General features: G+C 52.0%; 1 protein-coding gene and 1 long non-coding RNA gene across 2 annotated transcripts in view; one reads left to right on the top strand and one right to left on the bottom strand.

Moving 5' to 3' along the window:
* Positions 1 to 19446, bottom strand: part of SAP30BP (SAP30 binding protein) — a 34047-nt gene that overhangs the window by 1900 nt on the left and 12701 nt on the right. The window contains exons 4-10 of the mRNA XM_046675543.1: positions 11511 to 11553; positions 6240 to 6328; positions 3925 to 4016; positions 3032 to 3092; positions 2537 to 2588; positions 1503 to 1561; positions 193 to 277 (exon numbers count right to left, since the gene is read on the bottom strand). Coding sequence (XP_046531499.1) covers positions 193 to 277; positions 1503 to 1561; positions 2537 to 2588; positions 3032 to 3092; positions 3925 to 4016; positions 6240 to 6328; positions 11511 to 11553 — 481 coding nt within the window. The remainder of the gene's footprint in view (positions 1 to 192; positions 278 to 1502; positions 1562 to 2536; positions 2589 to 3031; positions 3093 to 3924; positions 4017 to 6239; positions 6329 to 11510; positions 11554 to 19446) is intronic.
* On the top strand, positions 4044 to 18072 carry LOC124246856 (uncharacterized). Its single transcript, XR_006890610.1, has 3 exons — positions 4044 to 5078; positions 5898 to 5972; positions 11746 to 18072. It is a non-coding gene; the product is annotated as an uncharacterized LOC124246856 (long non-coding RNA).

Genomic DNA, 19446 nt, shown 5'->3' with positions numbered 1-19446 from the left:
ATAGGGGACCCTACACCAGGCTCCAAAGCTGGCTCCCAAACCCTGGGCTCAGGAAAAAGCATAGCCAGGCCAGGCTCAGGCCCAGATCCCTGCTCCCCAGGACCAGGGGTGTCTGTTCCCCAAAACGAGGCAGGGAGACCCTTCTCCATCTGTGACGTAGCCAGAAGCAGAAGCAGACAAACCGCCTTCTACCTGCAACAGCTGTGCTGGCCGTGGTGGTGGTGGTGGCTGTGGCGTTGGTTGTGGTGCCTTTCTTGGTGCCCGTCACAAACTCAATCTGGAGGGGAAGAGATAAGAAAGTAAGACCTGTGCAAACTGTTTCTCCACATCCTTTGGCCAGCCGTCTGCTCCCAGGGGACAGGAGTTTGGCACCATACAAAGGCGGCACTGAGAATGAGCTCTGCTGTGACTGTCTGGGGGAGGGAGAGGTGTCGGAGAGGCGCCTCAAGGGGATTTTCACTACTCTGAAGAGAACTTCCCCAGGAGACATCGGATCCCTCCCCGCATCACCACGTTTCTGCACACGCCCGGGCGCCCCCTGCCCGCCGCCCCACCTCACATGCCCAGAACCCTCCTCCTCCTCACACCCCGGACGAGGCGGTGCCCGCCCGCACAGGGGAAGGACAGCTCCGGTCCCCAGGCGCTGCAGACACGTCCCCGCAATAAGCCTGGGGTTTGGAAGGGGGAGGGAAAGAGAGAGAAAGGAAATTCAATCAAGGGTTAAGAATGAGAAACCCTTATCACCCCCTAGCACCAGCTCCCAGGAGGCTGCCAAGCCCCGCAGCCCCTCTGCCTGGGGGGTGAGTGGGGCGTCCTGGAGGCCACAGCTGCTGCAGGAGGGTCAGGTCAAACCACAGGTGGGAGGAGCTGGTGTCCTGAGGCTTGGCGTTCTCTCTCGGAGACTCTGGCCATAAAGGGCACAGCGCCCAGAGGTCATTTGGTCTCCGAGAAAAATTTCTGTTCCTCGAAGGACCAAGACCACACTGCCTGGGAAGAAGTGGTGCACAGGGTTCTAAAAAGAGGGGTCACCTGGCCATCAGACACGCGACCTACAGAGAAGCACTGAGGTAGGCCACCGAGGTCAGCTCTGGAGGCCAAGAAAGGCACAGACCACAGCTCTCTCAGAAGGAAACACTAGCTCCATTCAGGCCAGGGAGGACACTGATGACCCCAAAGAGAGAAAGCCACCAGGGCTCTGCAGCTGTAGGGGCAGGGGAGGGAGGGTATAATGCAGCAACTACCAGGCCCCAAGAAACCAAATGGAAGCAACCAGGAAGTGTCTCCAAGCTAAGTTACAGAGGCTGGGAATCCAGCAAGGCCTGTTAGTCCACAAGGCACGTCTAAGGCAATGCTCAGAGCATCACCAGGCAATGAACCCGGGGGGTGCGGAGGGGGAGGGCAGGTGAGGGAGAACAGTCTGGAAGCCCTCTGGGCTTAGCCAGCAGGACCCAAGCACTCCAAACACCTGCCCTTTTCATCTAGGACATCTGTCCATCACTTACTTTGGTTCGCTCCTTTTTGGCCTTTTCCAGTTTGTCCATTTCAATCTTCTGGGCTTTGGCTACAAAGACAAGAGAAGCTCTTACAAAAGCAGCCCTGGAACAGCTCCCACACGAGGCGACACTTTAGGCTGTCGGACCCTAGTCCAGCACTCGCCTGCTTCCCCTGAGTTCTTGTTCAACGCACTACAGTGGCCCCCAGGCGTGGATGGGCTCAGCGTCCTTTCAAAATGGGTGAAATGAAGTGCCAGCCCTCGGCCAGCATAAAGCAGGTCCGGGGTGGGGGCTGTGCATCCCCTGTCTGGAGGGGTCAGCTGCTCCTGAGCTCCAGCTGACTGTTGCCATGTGGGAATGCAGGCCCAGCGTGGAATACCTTCCCACTGACCAAGAGAAGCTGGAATTACAGATTTTTAGGTAAAATGTTGGCATTCAATTCAAATTAAAGCAAGACAAAACTTGTGTGGGCTAAACAAAACATCTCCAGGACAGATCTGGTCTGTGGGCTGCTGGTTTGAGACCTGTCTTTTCAGGGCTTAGCCACTTTGAAATTCGTCCCAGTTCACCCTAATGGGCCCCTTGAAAAAATGCTGGACTCTCGCTGACCTCAGAACATGCGACCCCCCTGCCTAGGACTCTGTTTACACCTGCTTGGCTAGCCTCTATATCTTCAAACCTCAGCTCGAACACAGTGCCCTCAGCGAGGCTGTCCCATCCCCTCGGCCCGGTTAGGTGGCCTTGCTTGCACCCCCATCATCACAGCACTCATCACTGCTGGAATTACTCCTTCAGTCCTCTGCCTTCTTTGCCGGATCATAAGCCTCATAAGTTAGAGGTGGAGTTTGTCTCGTTCAAGACTGTACACCCAGCTCCTGAGACGTGGCTGACACAGAGGAGACCTTGAAGTATGTGTTGCCGGATGACTGACTGACTGGATGGTCAGACAGATGGATAGATAGCTGGATGGGAGGTGAGAAGGATGGACAGATGGAAAGATGGATGGATGAAGTGGATGGACAGATGGATGGATGGCTATCTACCTAATGCCTCATAGTAGGAGTCCTCGGACCAGCCATGGGGGTCAAACATATCCTGAAAAAGAAAAGGTTAAGCCTGCAGTCAGTCAGGGCCACTGGATGACAAACGACTTAGAAACCCAAGTCCTTATCCCTGAGTTCTCCATGGATCCCTGTGCCTTCAAGGGCACAGGGGCTCAGCTGTTACCCTTGGTCTCCAGCCAAGGGGGTGGCCAGTTTGTTCTTAGGAATATGCCAGCAGTGACGTGTTCGTCCACGGGCTGTTCTACAGCAGCACAAGTCCCCACTCAGTCCCTAACTGATCAGGGGCCAGGGGCAAGGTCTGGTGCTGTAATCTCTTTACTGGACCACTTCAGAGCAACAGAGGGCAAACAAGACAGATGGGGACCACCAGTGCTGCTCCACAGACCTTTCCACGGCTCGAGGCTAAAGCCGGCGGAGCCAGCACAGGGCCCTCGATATCCTCCCTCACCCCTCACCTCTGCATGTGGGACATACCTTTGGGTAGTTTGTGCCGAGCTCATCAATTGCACAGAACTGGATCAGCTTCTCATAGATGCTGAAAGAAGAATACCCCAAGGCACTGAGCAGGCTCTCATCCCACGGCCCTAAGTGGCACCGGATTTCAAGAGATCAGAACCATCCAGCTCCTGGGTTCAGACGAAACCTTCAAACCCAGCTGAATTGTCTGAAGCAAGCTTCCTGATGGGAGGGGAAATGTCTACTGGCCTGACATTAAAAGTCAGTTCTGGCCCTCTACCCTCCCAGAGAGAGAGACTGTTAGCCACGGGCCAAGACAAGTATGATAGTGAGGTGAGGGCTGCGTTTTATTGGTCTTACTGGGACGTCTGACCTTCGGTTTGCATGGGTAGCTTGGGGCTAGTGGTTCAGGCCCATGCAAGGGCCAGGGCAGGTCCCTGATGTCACCACACCAGACTCTCTCCTAGATGTGTTACTTGCTTAGGCACTGGACAGAGTAAGACCCAGACATAGCTCGGTTCCTAAAACCTCTCACCTGTATGCACAATCAACTTTTTAGAGATGGAAGAACTCACAGTAATTGTCTAGTCCAATCCTCTCATTGTATAGACGAGGAAACTGAGGGCTTGTGAGGGCACATGCTTTAGGAGCAGAGTAGGGATAAGAACCCAGCCAGGCCTCCCCCATTCCAGTCCAGGTCTCTCGGCTTGCACCCTACCTACTGGTTTATGTGTTCTGCCTGGATCTTAAACGGTAAACCTCTGGCTAGGTTAATGCAGTCTGGGTGATGGCTCCTTTGGGCTCAGGTGGAATCTTAGCTGGGCCTCTCTCTGCCACTTACATGGGGGCATCCTGGTCCCTAGTCCAACATCAATGACTCAACTGACCCTGCTGGCTCACAGGAAACTCACCTGGGGTTCCGAAACTCTTTCTTCCTTTGGATAATATAGTTCATATCCATTCCCTCCTTTATCTTCCGCTCATAAAGCTTCTGGATCTTGTCCTATGGAAGAGAAACAGAAGAGCCCTTGTGACCCCACCCCACCCCCTCACAACCCCAGTCTGTGGTCACGTCTGCTGTGTGGACACACGGACACAGGAGATTCGCAGAGCCACGCGCAGCCCTGCCCCAGCCATAGTATCTTCCTCTACCTAGCCTTTGACCAGTGCCAAGCACAAGTAAGATAAACTGAGACTAGTGTGTTTTCGTTTTGCTTTCTCTTGACTGCCTCTGGATGGCTAGTAGAGTAGTAAAAAGGTCTAGGCAGAGAAACCACGGAGAAGACAAAGAACGAATCCCCAGCTGGTTAATCAGCTCCTGAATCATCCGAAAAGGAGTTTCAGGCATTAGAGTTGATAGGCAGGGGCTGAATGAACACTGCTTCTCAATTTGAATGTGGGGTTAAGTCCTCAGCGGGAGGTCTGCAAAGGCTACGTCCTTGGAGGAAGGCAGGAGCAGAGGTTTTGGATTTGGTCTCATAAACTTTCTTGAGTGGCCTTTGTCGGGAGGCTCACAGATGGTTGGGCTCCACCACTGTCAAGATGCACCATCAGGGGTCAAACACCCACCCCCCACCCCATGCCAGGCCCCTGCTCTGGCTTTCGATGGGAAACAGGAGAACCACCTGGCAGGGATCCAGGACAGTGCCACAGGTGTCCCAAGGCCCATGAAGACGATGCCTGCAACAGATGGCATCAGCAGGCCCCAGAAACCTGAGTCTCAGAGCAGGGCCACCTTGGAGGAGGAGCCGTCTTACTCAGGAGGGCTGTGCCAGCCCAGGTCAAGGTCTCTTTGCAGCCTCCCCCACTAGATAAACATACACTCTCCAGAAGGAAAACAATTGGGGCACTCTTCACCCGCAAGAGGAGGTGGGCAGGGTGGGAGGTCCTGTGTGACGCCCTTTGGGAACATCAGGAGAGGTGATCCACTCCTTCTGTCAGAAGGCCGAATCTTTCTGCCGAGACCGGCCAGAGGAAGCACTGAGTTGCATAGAGGGGTTTGTAATACACTTACCAGGGAGGAGAGAAGCCAAAAGTGACAGACCTCAACATTACCTCTTCAAGGGTAAGAGAGGGAGGCCTTGCACGGAAGGCTTGGCCAATCAAGGTGGACCTACGTCTTACAGATGACTTTTCTGTGTCTCCCGGGCTATCAGATGGGTTCTCCCACCTCAGGGGAACTAAAATGTTTCCTCAGTGTCATCGTTTCTACTGTTAGGAGGATCTAAAAAGGAGAAATCTGAACTTGAAGGCTGAGCCAGCTGGTTGCGTCTACCTGGTAGATTGCTGGACTGTCCTTACAAGCTGTGGCTTGTTGCTTGGGGTGGAGGTGACGCTATGCTGGGAGTTGGTGGGGGTAGACGACTCAGCAAAGGGAGACTTCCGGGAAAGATGCGCTGTGCCCCTAGTCCCGACTCCGGCCCCACCCCAGCCCGCTGCATTCCGCAGCCCCAGGTCCCATTAGTCATCCATCCGTTAGGGTGGTGCCAGGGACTTGCGGTGTAGCCAGAGGCACCAGTGAAAGCTACAGGATCAAACGTAGAGCAGGTGGACTGGGTACCACTAGTGGGCAGCCTTTGGTGTCTGCCCTATTGTTTGTCACAAGGTCCCACTCACAGGGAAACCCAGAGGAACAAGGAGAAACAATCACCGAGATTGAAAAGGAGGCGCAAACCACAGCTGTCCCTCAAGGTTCTGCTCCCAAGGGAGTAACTGCACTAAATGCAAATCTCCTTGGGATTTGAAAACCTCAGGTCAGGTCTGTATGAGTTTTGTCAGGCAAGAAACGAAGCTGGTTAACTGGCATTCTAGGAATAGGAGGATAGGAATTTTATGCATATAAATGCCTGTGTTTTTACATTTCCATAATTTGTTTATCTTACAGTCTGATGGTCCCTCAGTTTCTAAGCAAAGTTCCTTCTGAAATGTTCCGATTGGCTCAGCTGGGTTGCAAGAAAAGGTATGTTATTTTCTCTGGCTAGGCTTAGGGCCTGACTGATGGCAATCTAGCAGGTCCTAGCTACAGCAGCAACAGGTGGTGTGGCAGAGGGCGCAGTAAGTACAGACTCGACTCCTGAGAGTGAGCTAAGGGAGGTAACCAGGGCTGCAGGCTCCTTCCCACCTGGGCTGTTTCTTTCACGGAAGCCTCTTAAAGTCAGACCAAACCAGACACCTGACCCAGGCCGCCTCATCTACATGGGCCTCAGCAGCTGCGCCCTGTGCTTACTTGTAGGTGATTTGAACATCTGCCAGGGGGTTCTGGCGGAATCTTGATTTCATCAGGCGACATGTTCCGGACTCTTTCAGAAAAGGAGGCTGTTGAGAGAACAGAAAGAAAAATTCTGTGTGTGCGCGCGCGCAGGGTGTTAGAATGGGAGACGGGGCCAGTCCGGGTGGCCTAGTGGTAAGTGTGGCGTGCTCTGCTTTGGCGGCCCGGACCTATACCACTTGTCTATCAGTGGCCACGCTATGAAAGCAGCACATATACCAAATAGAGGAAGATTGGCAACAAATGTTAGCTCAGGGTGAATCCTCCTCAGCAAAAAAAAAAAAAAAAAAAAAAAAGAAAAAAAGAATGGGGGACAAAGAAAATCATTAAAAGAAAAAAAAAGAAAGCACACACAATGTTTTCAGGGAGGGAGGGTAAATGCTATGAAAGAGTAAAACAGGGTGTTCAGAGTGGCATCTCCGAGAGGGTGTTATTTGAGTGGAGATCAAATGACCAGAAGGAGTCAGCATGTGTCAACTGGGGTGAAAAGTTCAGGCAGAGGGTACAAGCGTAACGAATGCGTGCTACCACGTCACAACAGTTAACTCTTAAGAAAGGGGATGTCCAGGGGCGTGCCGGGAACTGTTTAGTAAACAGCTGGCAGTCGGAGGTGGGGTGGGGAAGAGCCACGATCTGCAGCATCTGCCAGCTTCGGTGGTGCAAATTCCTGTGATGGCCAATTTCAAGCTACCAACGTGAAGGTGCTGCAGCCAGGGCTGGGAAGAGACTCGCACCGCTGGCTCACAGTGCAAGCAGCTCCAGTCCCCCACTGGCTGTGTCCCTAAAACACCCTCCAGGATTCTGGAGACTCAGAGTTGCTCACTGCCATCCTTCTTGCCTCATGCTATTCAACCGAAAGGAGAGAAGCCAGGTTCAGGGGTCCCTAGGCTTTCAGACTCAAAGCCTTCAAAACTGCCGTGTGCATACTGTAAATGACACTTGAAAAATAACCTGCTAGTTATTAGCTTAGAGTTTTTAAAAAATAAACCAATCAACCCTCCTGGGTCCATCTCACTCTTGGGAACAAAAGGCCTGATTCTGATGTGAAGAACCACAACTCCCTCGGAGATCTGCCCACCCAAGTTCTCTCTCTCTTTCTCCACTCCCTTCCCAGCAGTCTTGGGCCACCCTGGCGACTGCAGAGTCGCTCTGGATCACTCAGACAATGCACTGTTTGTTGCAAGATTCTGTCTGTGCTCTTTAAAACATTCTCTCATGAAAAGGACCATACAATGAGCAAATAGCAGGCGGAGTGGGGTGGGGCAGGATGAAGGGGAAGAATGAAGAAACCAGCACTAATAACACCCAGCAAGTACTTGCTGGGTGCCCACTGTGTGCCAGGCCCCGGGTGAGACTATTGCTTAGCCCAGAGTGGCTGCCCTGCCTGGGGATGGCCTAGCACTGCCCTCCCCTTCTCCACTCCCAAGGCTGGGTTAATTATTTCCTTAGCACATAAGGTGCTTTGATCTCCTCTTAGAGCTTCACTGTTACTGCACAGAACTCAGCGCTGAGCAGGGCTGAGGATATAGCTCCGGGCTTCGCCAGTCTCAGCTGCTGCCGTACGAGCCCGCACAGACTGCAAACACTGAGGCTGGGGCCCAAGCCTGCAGCAGTCTCATAACAGGGCTCCATGTGCCAATTCTCACTGTCGTCAGTGGATTTTCACTGGACACACCCCAAGAACAGAGCACTAGACCTGCCATTTTGGGTGAGGGCAAGAGGACCAAGACTCGTGACATACCCTGCTGTGGACCTGAGACCCCAGTGCAGCCCAGGGGCAGTTTCCACCCTGGGCTACATGCTTCTCTTTTTCCAGCACCTTCTGTCTCCTGACTCCTGAGGCAAGAGTGACACCCAGATCTGGCTGGAGTTCAAGTCTCGTCCTGACTTCCTCCTTCCTCTTAGCTCTGGGAGTGGCAGGAGTTCTAAGCCCAAGGCTCAAGCAGGCTACAGAGGCCAGCTGAGAGTGGAATTAGCTGGGATGAGATGGTCCTCGTATTTTATGAGCATCAGCAACAAAAGGAAGAGGGCCTGGGTAAGCTTTGGGTACACAGCAAGGAGGGTTAAAAGCTCTTCCCTGGGGTGGAGAGTGTATGTGTGCACGTGACAGAGAGACAAAGAATGCCCTTTGGCGTTTGCCAGGAAAGCCTTTTGGAAAAACAGGGTGTGACACTGTTGCCATAGCAACCCAACCACACTGGGGCTCAAATGGTATATAATACGACAGGGGGAGGGAGAGCCCCTCCTGAGCTCCCAGGCTAGGAACAAGAGAATTCCTAAGAAGCAACTGGCAAATGAAGGGACACATTCAGGAAACGAGAGAACAGTGTATCTCACAGACTTCGTGAGCAATCTTTCAGTGGTTCTCTCTTTCCTAAGTCCCAGGACGACTCTAAAGAAGACTGCGATCTATCTGAGCAGCCACAGAGCCTCAAACCATTTTCCCAGGAAATACATCGAGAAGTGTGTCTAGGCACTTGGGGGCAGCCTGTGTCTGTGGCTGCTCCTGGGCCTGCTGAGAGCGTTCTAGGAGGGCAGCCACACTCAGGATCTGAGAAACCTGCTGTTGGATGACTCACCCCTTGTGCACGCCCGAGTCAGAAAACCGATGGTATCCATAGCTGCCAGGCACGAATCTGAGCCGCAACAGCTAGTCAGCTGGGCTTTGTAATGGGGGGAGTGAAGGAATGCCGGGGGGTACTGTGGGGTTGTAAGCAGGAGGCAGTGGAGTGTCTCTAGCTCACTAGAGACGTGGACAACCCAACTGGATTACCACCCAGAGCCACAGTTCCAAGCACATCTGTGGGGCTTTGGTGGGGCACCCGGAGGGGACGGACAAGGAGTGTAGGCTCAGCTCCGTCAAGCAGCTACAGCACTGCAGAGATCTCTGAGTCAGCTCTCTGCTTTCTTTTGCTCCATTAAGCCTGGGGCTGTCTACACATATGAAAATGCCTCCCACACCAGGGGAGCAACCTGAGAGTGCCACATCCAGAGAGATTAACAAAAGGAGCCGAGTTTAGGCAGAGGGGCTGACAACCACAGCCCCGTGAGTGGAAGCCACTCTGTACAGCTAAACTACTACCTCCTCAGTGAGAAATGCTAAGAGTCATGAAGACTGCGGCTTAGAGATCTACCTGTGTCCTCCATGGGGGAATGGAGAAAGAAACTGCAGTGTGATCCTACAGTGAAATAACACTTAGCAATCAAAAGAAGAAACTGTGGATATGCGTAACACCGTGGATGGATCTCAAAAATATCACTGTAAACGAAAGAAGCCAGACCAAAACAACAACAACAACAAAAGACTATGATTCCATTTGTATCAGTGGTTCTCAACTGGGGTCAATTTTGCGCCCCCGCCAAAGGGACACTGGCAATGTCTAGAAACATTTTTCCTCATCAAATGTGGCAGTCGGGGGGGTGGGCATGGGCGGGGGAGAACACTATTGGCATCTGGTGGGCAGAGACCAAGGATGCTGCTAAAACACTGTACAACACACAGGCCAGACCGCCACAACAAAGAATTGTCCAGCCCAAAATGTCAATAGTGCCAAGGTTGAGAAATCCTGATTTATATGAAACTCTAAAAAAGGTAAAACTATAGTGAAGAAAGTAGATCACTGCTTGCCTGAGGCTGAAGGAGGACACAGCCTGCAAGGGGAGGGGTACAAAGAACAATTTGGAGCGATGGAAATGTTCTGTATCATGACTGTGGTGGGGGTTAACACGACTATATATATCTGTCAAAACTCATCAGACGGCAGACTTAAAATTGGCAAGTCTTACCCTATGTAAGTTATACCTCAATAAAGCTATTTTCAAAAGTGGTGAAGAGAGAAAAGGTAAAAGCTGGTTGCGGAAGTCCAGGCTGCAAAGGCTGACGCCCACACACACACGCCCCGCTGCTGAGCAGTGCTCTAAGAGTGGAGGGCACTGCTGCATGCGGCTCCTAGGCTGCTCTCTGACCCCACCCCCACCCCCAGTTTCTTGGTAATGAACAGCAGGGATGGGAGTGGCGGAGCAGGTGGGGTGCCAAGGCTTGAGTCCACACCTGGCCCATGGATCGCCTACTCAGAGGCGGCCACAGGCTTCCTGGCAAGGGCGTGCTCTGCTTCCTCCACCCACAAAGCCAACAGGTGTGCTCTTACAGCACCATTTTCTAAAGAGCAAATGCTAAGGTTTTGGGAAAATTCTGGTTTTTATAGGATTTGAAAGGTGAACACTCCATTCATCAGGAAACTCAGGGATAAGCAGAATCCTGCTGAGGGTCTGGGCTGCTGAAGGGTCACGTTCCTACCCAATCCTTCCTCAGATGGCAAATACCACAGTTTTCACTTCTTTTACTTAGGAAATCCAGGATGGGTCCCCACTTCCCATCCCCAGGGAAAGGATCTTGTCCAGAAAAAGGACGGGTTGGAGGGGCTGCAGGAAGCTGCATTTCCAGGCTGAGTCCTGGGCTCCCCAGGGCCAGAGTAAGAGAGCTGCAGAGGCTCCATTCACAAGCGCAGGGGCAGGCTCTGAGGCTGCCTGCAAAGCAGAAAGCGAGCTTGTGAAGATCAATGCGGCAGGCTGGGAGAGAGTCACAGTTGCCACAGAGAGGGAAGGTCAACCCCGCGTGAGGTTTGGCCAGGCTTTGGGAGAGCTGTTACAAAGTCCATGGCCAACCTGAAGTTGCTGAGGGACTTTCTAAAGGACTTCTAAGAGGCTGGGCTAACACAGGACTGGGCTGACATGTGTGCCGTTTTACAGAAACATAACCGCCCTGTCCTTCCAAGTCACAAAAGGTCCCAGACTCCAGGGGCTACAAAAGGCATGTTCCCTCCTGGGGACAGAGCAAAGTGCCAGCAGAGGCCACATGTTTGTTCCCTGAGCAGGTGAATTGGCCAGCAGGGAGGGGAGGAAGGGGTATAAGGACAGAGGATGAGCTCAGGGCATACGAAGAACGAGGTCTCAGCTGAAGGTGGCCCTGAATCCCTCTTGACAACACTGGCAACTGACCAGAGCCCAATGAACCGCAGCACGAACATGCTTTTCAAAGGAGAATTGTTCCCCGGGTGTCTTACCCAGCCATCTTAGGAAATGCCAAAGGCCCTGGGAGAATATGAAGAGACAAGGCTCACAGGAGAGCAGCTGCCTTGGCCGAAGCAGGGAGAAGCCCCAGCAGCCTGCATGGCCAGAAGCCAGTTTGTTCTGGGCAAGGCTCAGAAATAGGCCCCCTGGGGTACTTACCGACCAATTCCTGGGGGTCTCGCTTTTCTACTTCTGGATTATCCTGCAAAAGAGAAACAGAAATACCAGGAGGTGAACCGGGGCTCCTGACTATAGTTACTCTCTTCACTGAGACCACTCAGGATTTTTAAGGGAGAGAAAAGGTGAAAGCACCACACGGAGCCCTAGAGTGAGCCGCTGCTCGGGGGGCCTTCTGGGACCCCTGAACCTCTAACCCCCCTTCTTCCTTCATCAGAGCAGCCAGGATGCTCCAGACGCCCACTTCAGTCTCTCCTCCATGGCCTCCAGCAGGGACCAACACCCAGCAACGCTGAGGAGAGCAAAGGCCAGCCATCCGTCACCTGCACACCTGGATCCTGCCCGCCGCTCTCCCCTGGGGCCTGGCCAGCCACCTGGGAACTCTGCCACCCCTGCCTGGGACTGAGGAAGCAAGAGGTGGCTGCTTTATAACACGAGAATCCCAAGATGAAAACACAAAAGGCTGTCTGCTCCCAAGTGATTTTTCTTGCTTTTAGTTTAAGCGAAAAAGGGAGACTTTATCATATCAGAAGGGGGTAGCTGATGGAACTCTGGAGCAGGCACGTAGCAGGCCTTTAGTAAGTGACCGAACCAAGCCCCAGAAAGGCCCTGGCCCGGAGGCAGCTTCTCTCTCTGGCTCTCCTTGGCTCACCTCTTAGCTCTCTTTACACTGGCTTTATATTCTCTCCACAGAAAAGCCTTCTCTGATCCTTAATGCAAACTACTGCCCCATAACACCCACTTCCACACGTCCTTCAGTTCTGGCTACGTGCAGAAACCTAAGAGGAAAGGTTTCTTATCAGATGTTTTTCTGGACTTGCTCTGTATTTCACGGCTCAAAGTAGATGCTCCACCTAGACCAAGTCAACCTGGAGAGGACCACGGGCCCAGCCCTGTCACAAGCCGGGCACGGCGGGGAGACAGGCCTTCCCGCGCCGCCATCACCTCAAATGTACAATGGCAAGAAGAGACTTTTTTCCCCCAATTCTGGGGAAACTCAGCCCCTCAGAGTTAGATCAGGGGTCTCAAATGCCATTAAACACTACTGATCAAAGTGGCAGAAGCTGTGCTCACAGGAAGCTGTTGAATCTCACTTCCTTGCCCTTTGGTTGGTGAGGGAAGAGACAGGGCAGTAATAACTCCGGAACAACACGGGCACGTGGAAACAGCTACAGAGCTCTGTGCACTCTACTTACACAAGGAAATGTTACAAGATAATGTCTCAGAAAGGAAAGTGCTGGAAAGCCACCAAACCCTCTCCCACACTATGGCTCCATGCTAAGACCAGGGGGCTAGTTCTTAGCCCCCTTCCCCAAAAAGTCCCTCCTGATTCTGGGACAGGCCCAAACCCCCTCATTCGTCTGAACACTGCGGCTATTCATTCGACCTGGACAGGCATAACGTCCAGGCCAGGCTGCTTAGCAACCCATCTCCTCTAGCCACCCGCCCCTGCCAATCAGGTGGGCAAAGAGGAGGCGCGTCTGGAGGATTGCCACGCCAAATTCAGGTTGGTCATCAATCAGCTACTCTATAGAGAGTGCCAGTCTCCAGGGGCCTCACAACAATCCCTTTGTAGCAGTGACTCTGGAGGAACCAATATGAAAAAGTGTGGCAGTAACAAAATGTGGGACTGTGAAAGATCCCTAAATTTCCCTCCAGGGGACAGCTTTCTGGGTGCTAATGGTGGGAAAATGTCAGTGGGTACATCCTCCCTCCCCTCCCTGGCCAGTTGGCTGGCCATGAGGAGGACTGACCGTTTACTGTTCAAAGGCCCCCTGGGGGCTCTTTCCCTGAAATGCAGAGCTGAGGAAGGAGGCAAGATATCCATGTTGGAATTCTCCGTGTCTATTCCAGAGGCACAGGAAGTTAGTCACGGAACGTGCAAGGTCTCTTCAAAGGGGGAAATACTTGTTTACCCAGGGGCTCCCAGGGTACGTAAATGGCCATGAGCCTCCCTGGAGCTTCTGGCAGCTTTTGTGACCCCGGCAATGGGGGTGGGTGGGGGTAGGGGAGGGCTGGGGATTCCTGCATTTCACAAGGTCCTTGTCTGGCTTGGCTGAGGTTGTTCAGTCATGTCTCTGGGAAAAAACAGATGATGGGGCAAAATCACAAACAGGAAGTTTTCTTTCCCCCATCTTTTAGTCCTTCCCTTTTTGGCTTGGCTCCTCATTCCACCACAATTAATCTTTCTACACAGATTACAAAAAAAAAAAGATAAACTTGGTAGTTGGTTTCAACTTGCCCACAAGTATACTCTTTGCTTTCCCATCTTCATGCCATGTGCGCATGCGTGCAAACACACACACACACACACACACACACACACACACAAAATGGTGGGGCGTGCCCAGTGTGCACCCTGAGACCCGTGGAGCCACGGACTCTTACTCAATCCCAAACCCAACATCCCCAGGAACAAGTCCCACCCCAACTTCAGTGGAGCAGTGGAATCCAGCTCCACGGTTCCTCCGAGCAAAGTGCCAACCAAGGGAATGTGGACCCGACTCCAAGCGCGAGAAGATTCTCCTGCCTTAAGAGAATCCTATATGCCAAATGCATAAATGAGCCTCCACAAACTGGAAGCCATACAATTCTGCATAAAGGTTTCCTGGAAAGACTTTGGAATCTGTGCTTGCTCAGACTCCCCATTTGTGTCACAGGCACCCGTGGGACTTCCAAGGCCCTGGAGAATCAAACAATGGGAATCTGTGCCTCCTGGTGGCCACACCTTGTTATGTTTTAGAATGTAATTCTCCTGCCCTCTGACACGAACAGGCTGGGCTGTGAGCTGAGCTAAGCTCCTGGGCATGTGTCACTGTATCAAAGTGACCCTGAAGAAGAAAGCCAACAACCAAGTTCCTTGGGATCCTAAAGCAGCTTAACCCTACACCCTGCCTGAGCACGGAGGAGAGCTTGATTATACCCCACAATGAAGGGCCTGGAGCCACAGCATCACGTCTTCAAATGGAGCTGGGTCCAGGACTTCAAGCACTGCTGAAGAAAGCTGTGCTAGGGAGGGGAGCAGGGTGTCTGGAGAGACCACTCAGGAGGGGTGTCAAATACCCTAAAGACGCTTTTTAGAACCATTGACACTCAACTGCCCACTGAGGCAAGTCTCATCCAATGACAGCAGCCTCAGAGGAAGACAGGACTGGGGGAGGGGGCCCACACTCAAGATGAATACCTAGAGAGACATCCTCCTACGAGTTATGCCTCAGATACCAGGAATTCAGTACAAAAATTAACCGAGCACCCATGATAGTTATCTTGGAAGCCAGCCACAATGTCAGAAAAAACATCCGAAAAAGTATTTAAAATGATGGAGCTAAGGAGATAGAAAGAAGGTTCACATTACTAAACTGCCAGTAGTTCAAGAAACCGGTTTTACAAAACCTGCAATAGGGAGAGATTCTTGCTGTGCCCTTCAAGAATCAGGAAGAGAGCAGTTAGAAGGACACAAGTAAAAAGCAGCAAGAACCCACTGTTCCTTTTCTTCCCGCAAAGCAGTGTTTTGGAATGCAAAGGGGACAGCTGTCTTGACTTGTATGAACCCATCCCTCTGGCTTCCAGGTGGCTATTCCCAGTTGGTCAAAGTAATGAACTCAGCCTGGAGATCTGTTTACCAGACAGTTGTCTGCGTCAGCCAGGAGGCATGATGCCCACAGCCTGGAGACCTGGACAGACCTGGATGTGAGAGCACACGCCCCTCAGACGTGGCAGGCAGATGGGTTTTCACCCAGCTCTTTAGGAAGGTGAAAACAAAGCATCCTACCGAGGAGAGCATCTCACCTAGCAGCTCCTAGGAGAAAGGGCCAGGAAAACTTAGGAGGCTCTCTAGTTCAAGTCCAGTTAAGATACAAAAGAAAACAAAATCCACAGCTTCCTAAGAAGCCAAGTGAGAAGACAAGAAAGGGAGAAAGAGAGCTCTGAGCTGGTCAAAGAAACCAAACTCTGAGGCAAGGCCTCCTCTTCTGACTGTCTGCATCCTTCCAGCCTCCCGGCCTCACCAGAGACGAAGGCCCCACCAAACAGGGCATGAGGCGGCGCAGCAGGCTGGGGGACGTCCCCAGAGAACAGTGATCCGAACCTGCCAATTTTGGTTTCTTAATCAATTGTGTCTGAGACTTGTAAGAATGCCAGTCACGGCAGGGGCCTTGTTCTCAGGAATTACAGAACCTAGAATGTGACTCCCCCTGCAGAGAATACAAAAGTCCAGCCACCGATGAAACTATGACTAGAGCAGAGGAAGGAAGTAAAAACAATATGGCTCCATGAAGCGGGAAAAGCTGCCATTTGAGCTGGGAGGATTTACTCAGCAGAGAAGTACCAGGTCCTGGTAGCGAGAATGGAAGTTTATTTACAGCCAACAATGCTTCATCAACCCTTCCTGGAACCAGCCCTACAGAGCACACTCAAAGGTCCAGCGTCCAACTTGAGACAAGGAAACACAGCCTCCAGAAGCTGGATTCTGCCAAAGCGAAACGTTGCTCCCAACTGTGGGAGCATTAGGGACAGAGAAAGCACTCTGAACAGAGGGCAAAGGGCAGCCTCCCCCCCTAGCTGGGGGAAGAATGCTACAGACTGTATATTTTCTGTTGGATGATGTAATCCTGTATCTTAAAAGTAGGTGGTGGCTGGGGAGGCGGATTAGTAAAACAATGCCTTCCAAACCGTATATTCTCTCAGACCTGGGACTGCCAAGCAGTCACAAAGTCCTCATGATCTGTCACTTAATGAGCAGAGTACCTGCTTAAAAATGAATCCTCACTGTGGCCTGAGGCCCCAGGGGGACTCCCTGCCGACCATTTCAGCCTCCTCCTCCCCGCCAGCAGGGCCCTGGCAAAGCCCGCTCCCTGGAACGCCCGCCTCCCCACTCTTGCCCCATTGAGATGTTCAGACTTCAGACCTCGGTTCACAGAAGCCTTCCTCCACCCCATCCCCACCCGGCCAATGGGGACACCTGCCCTACTCTGTGCTCTAACGGTCTGATTTACCACTGTGTTCCCAGCACCTGCAACAGTCAGTGCCCTGCCCACAACAGGTGCTCAAACACTGATGCAAAACACACACACACTCACACACTCTCCTTTCTAACCGGCCGGTGGGCAGTTTGTCTTGCGTCCAGCTGAGGGTTTTATAGGCACCTTCACCTGCACCGCTTTAACCCCCGGACTCCAAACCTGTGCAAGCCCACAGTTAGTTTCAACGCGTGGTCTGGATGTCAGAAAGGGAGGCAGCAGAGGAACGAATAAAGGGGGCAGACTTGCAATAAAAGGCGGAGACAGGACAGGTAGAAGGAAGAAGGGGGTGGGGGAACCAATACTGAATTAAAAAACCTTCAATCCAGCTTGCTGCTCCTAATCCTAAAACAAAAACACAGAATTACTATATAGTTAATAACTTATTTATTCCACAAATAACCTATTGAGCATTTATTAGGTACCAGGCAATGGGCCAAACCCCGGGGATAGGACATGAACAAAACTCTCTCGAGGGGAGAACCGTAGGGCCTATGCTAAGCACTTCAACGAAGGACATCACTTAATTCTCACAACAGCCCCGTGAAGTTGTGGGCAGACAACAGTGCTGCTTCAGAAGCACCTGGGATGCCCAAGAAGCCCCCCCCCCCCCCCCGAAGGCATCGAAATGATAGTCAAAACAAGGTTTTCTGAGGTGCATGTGTGAGTCTTTCCGGTCGCCAAGAAAGCAGCAATTCTGGAACTTCTGTCAAAATATCTCCAAGCTCCAGAATAAAATTATTGTGGTTTGACAGACGTGGTTGGGGGCGCAGATTGAGAGCTGTCAGTAATCCCAAGGCTCACTGGAAGTCAGTGAACTCAGGGCTGCGCCGGGACAGCCCCCACGGCACAGACACCCAGTGCAGGTTGTTTTGCCTACATGCACAGGAGAGCCCTAGAGAAAGGCCATCACCAGCACACTTCCTTCAGTTGTATCCTGTTGGCAAGGATTGGGCCACGGCCACCGCACACTGCCTGCCTGGGGATGGAAACACTCAACTTATCAGAAAAATGGGCGGAAGTTGGGGGGCCCACTTTGGATGCAATGGACTCACATTCACTCCCAGCTCACTGATGGGAAGCCTCACTCCCTGAGCAGAGAAGGTTGCTACAGGACAGGGTTAAACCGGGGCATCGGCCAAGACAAATTAAGCCATCTCTACAACTGGCCTTACAGACCGAGGCAAAGGCAGGGAAGGGGACAGGAAACAGCCTTTCTCTGTCTAAAAAATCTGGCTACAACAAAGCTGACATTGCTCAGCATGGCGCTGATGCTGTCACATGGAACCAACCAGACTTCAATGTAAACACAAAACTCTGGCCAAGAGCCATGTCCAAAGGGGAGACTTTATTATCTGATTATTCCAAGAGTAATCTCAGATTTGATTCAAGACACTGTAAGATTATGAGGGTTTTTTTGTTTTTTGTTTTTTCCTCCTTCTTCCCAAAGCCCCCCAGCACACAGTTGTATATTTTAGTTATGGGTCCTTCTAGTTGTGGCATGTGGCATGCTGCCTCAAGCGTGGCCTGACGAGCAGTGCTAGCTCTGCGCCCAGGATCCAAACCAGTGAAACCCTGGGCCGCCGAAGCAGAGTGCACAAACTTAACCGCTCGGCCACGGGGCCGGCCCCAAGATTTTGAGTTTCTTAAAAGTTGTAGAAGATGTTCAGAGAAGGCATTTCTACTCCTCTTTCTCTCTCACCCCTGGGGTGATGGGTGGCTGTGTTTTCCACAAAACAGTGTTTCTATGCTTCAAGTTGTTATTTTTTTGGAGGGGGAAGGAGCTTGGAACCAGACAAGGACAAAGGGGACAGCTTTGTGAGGTCAAGGACAGCAAAGTGAAGTCTTTGAGACACACAACTGTACATGGCCATTAAATTACAAAAGGATTATCCTGAGAGGTCAGCTGCCAAGCTGACGTGTTAGGTTAACATTGGGGCAAATATAACTAAGACACCAGAAAGCCAACAGTGTGGAAATGCAAACTGGTGGTCATCTACATACTGGTAGGAAGAGGAATTAATTATCTACAGGGCCAGAAGGAAGGTCAGTATCTTTAAGGTACTGCTTAGGAAAAATTTACCTAAGGAATACAATGAGCAAAATTTACCAAAGTTAGGAATACAAATAAGCAAAATCTTACTGAACCCAGAAATCGCACAGCAGCGTTTCAAGGGTCATGGAATAAGACACAGAACGAAGGTAGGGAGTGCTGGATCCCTAAGGACAGGCAGCTTGCTTTCTGCATCATATAATTTCAAAAAGATAAATCCCAAAGGGGAGGGAGGCACCCCGCCACACCTTGGTTAGTAATCTGTGGCATCTAGGCCCAAAGGGAAGGAAGTATGTTGGGGCTTGCACAGCTGACGGGCGGGTGGATGAGGCATGCAGTGGCTCCTTCTTGGCTGCAGAACCACGCAGGAGTCGGGTGGGGCTTCTGGCAGTCTGAGCTTCAGTTGACCGGGAGCAAGTGCAGTCAAGAAGCCCCCCTGGCAGCGCAGTGGAGCCAAGAAGGGGGCTCAGAGGGAGAAAAATGGTTGCTCTTGCCCTCTGCGTGAGCTCACAACTGCCAGCAATTACAACGTTTCTACAAGCGGTGTTCAGCTTGAGCTGTAGCCAGGCCCTCTTTGGAAGGTGGCAAGACAAAGGACCTACCTTGGATTTCTTTCATCTGGACAACAAAAGAGCTACTTCCACAGCCTGCCCTCTGTCTCTGTCCTGTCTGCTGCACCCAGACAGACCCACAGACCCCAGCCTGGAGTGGGTGGGTTCTCCTCAGCATAGAAATTCCCTGTCTCTCACTTCTGCAAGGGCAACCCTAGCCCTGTCAAAAACAAGGCATAAAGAAGGCCATTTGGCCATTCATCGTGGTGAGAGCAAGGAAATGCCAAATGTTAAAT

Source organism: Equus quagga, chromosome 11, assembly GCF_021613505.1.
Source record: "Equus quagga isolate Etosha38 chromosome 11, UCLA_HA_Equagga_1.0, whole genome shotgun sequence".
NCBI lineage: Eukaryota > Metazoa > Chordata > Mammalia > Perissodactyla > Equidae > Equus > Equus quagga.
The sequence above is the reverse complement of the archived record's forward strand: the minus strand, read 5'-3'. Positions and strand labels throughout refer to the sequence as shown.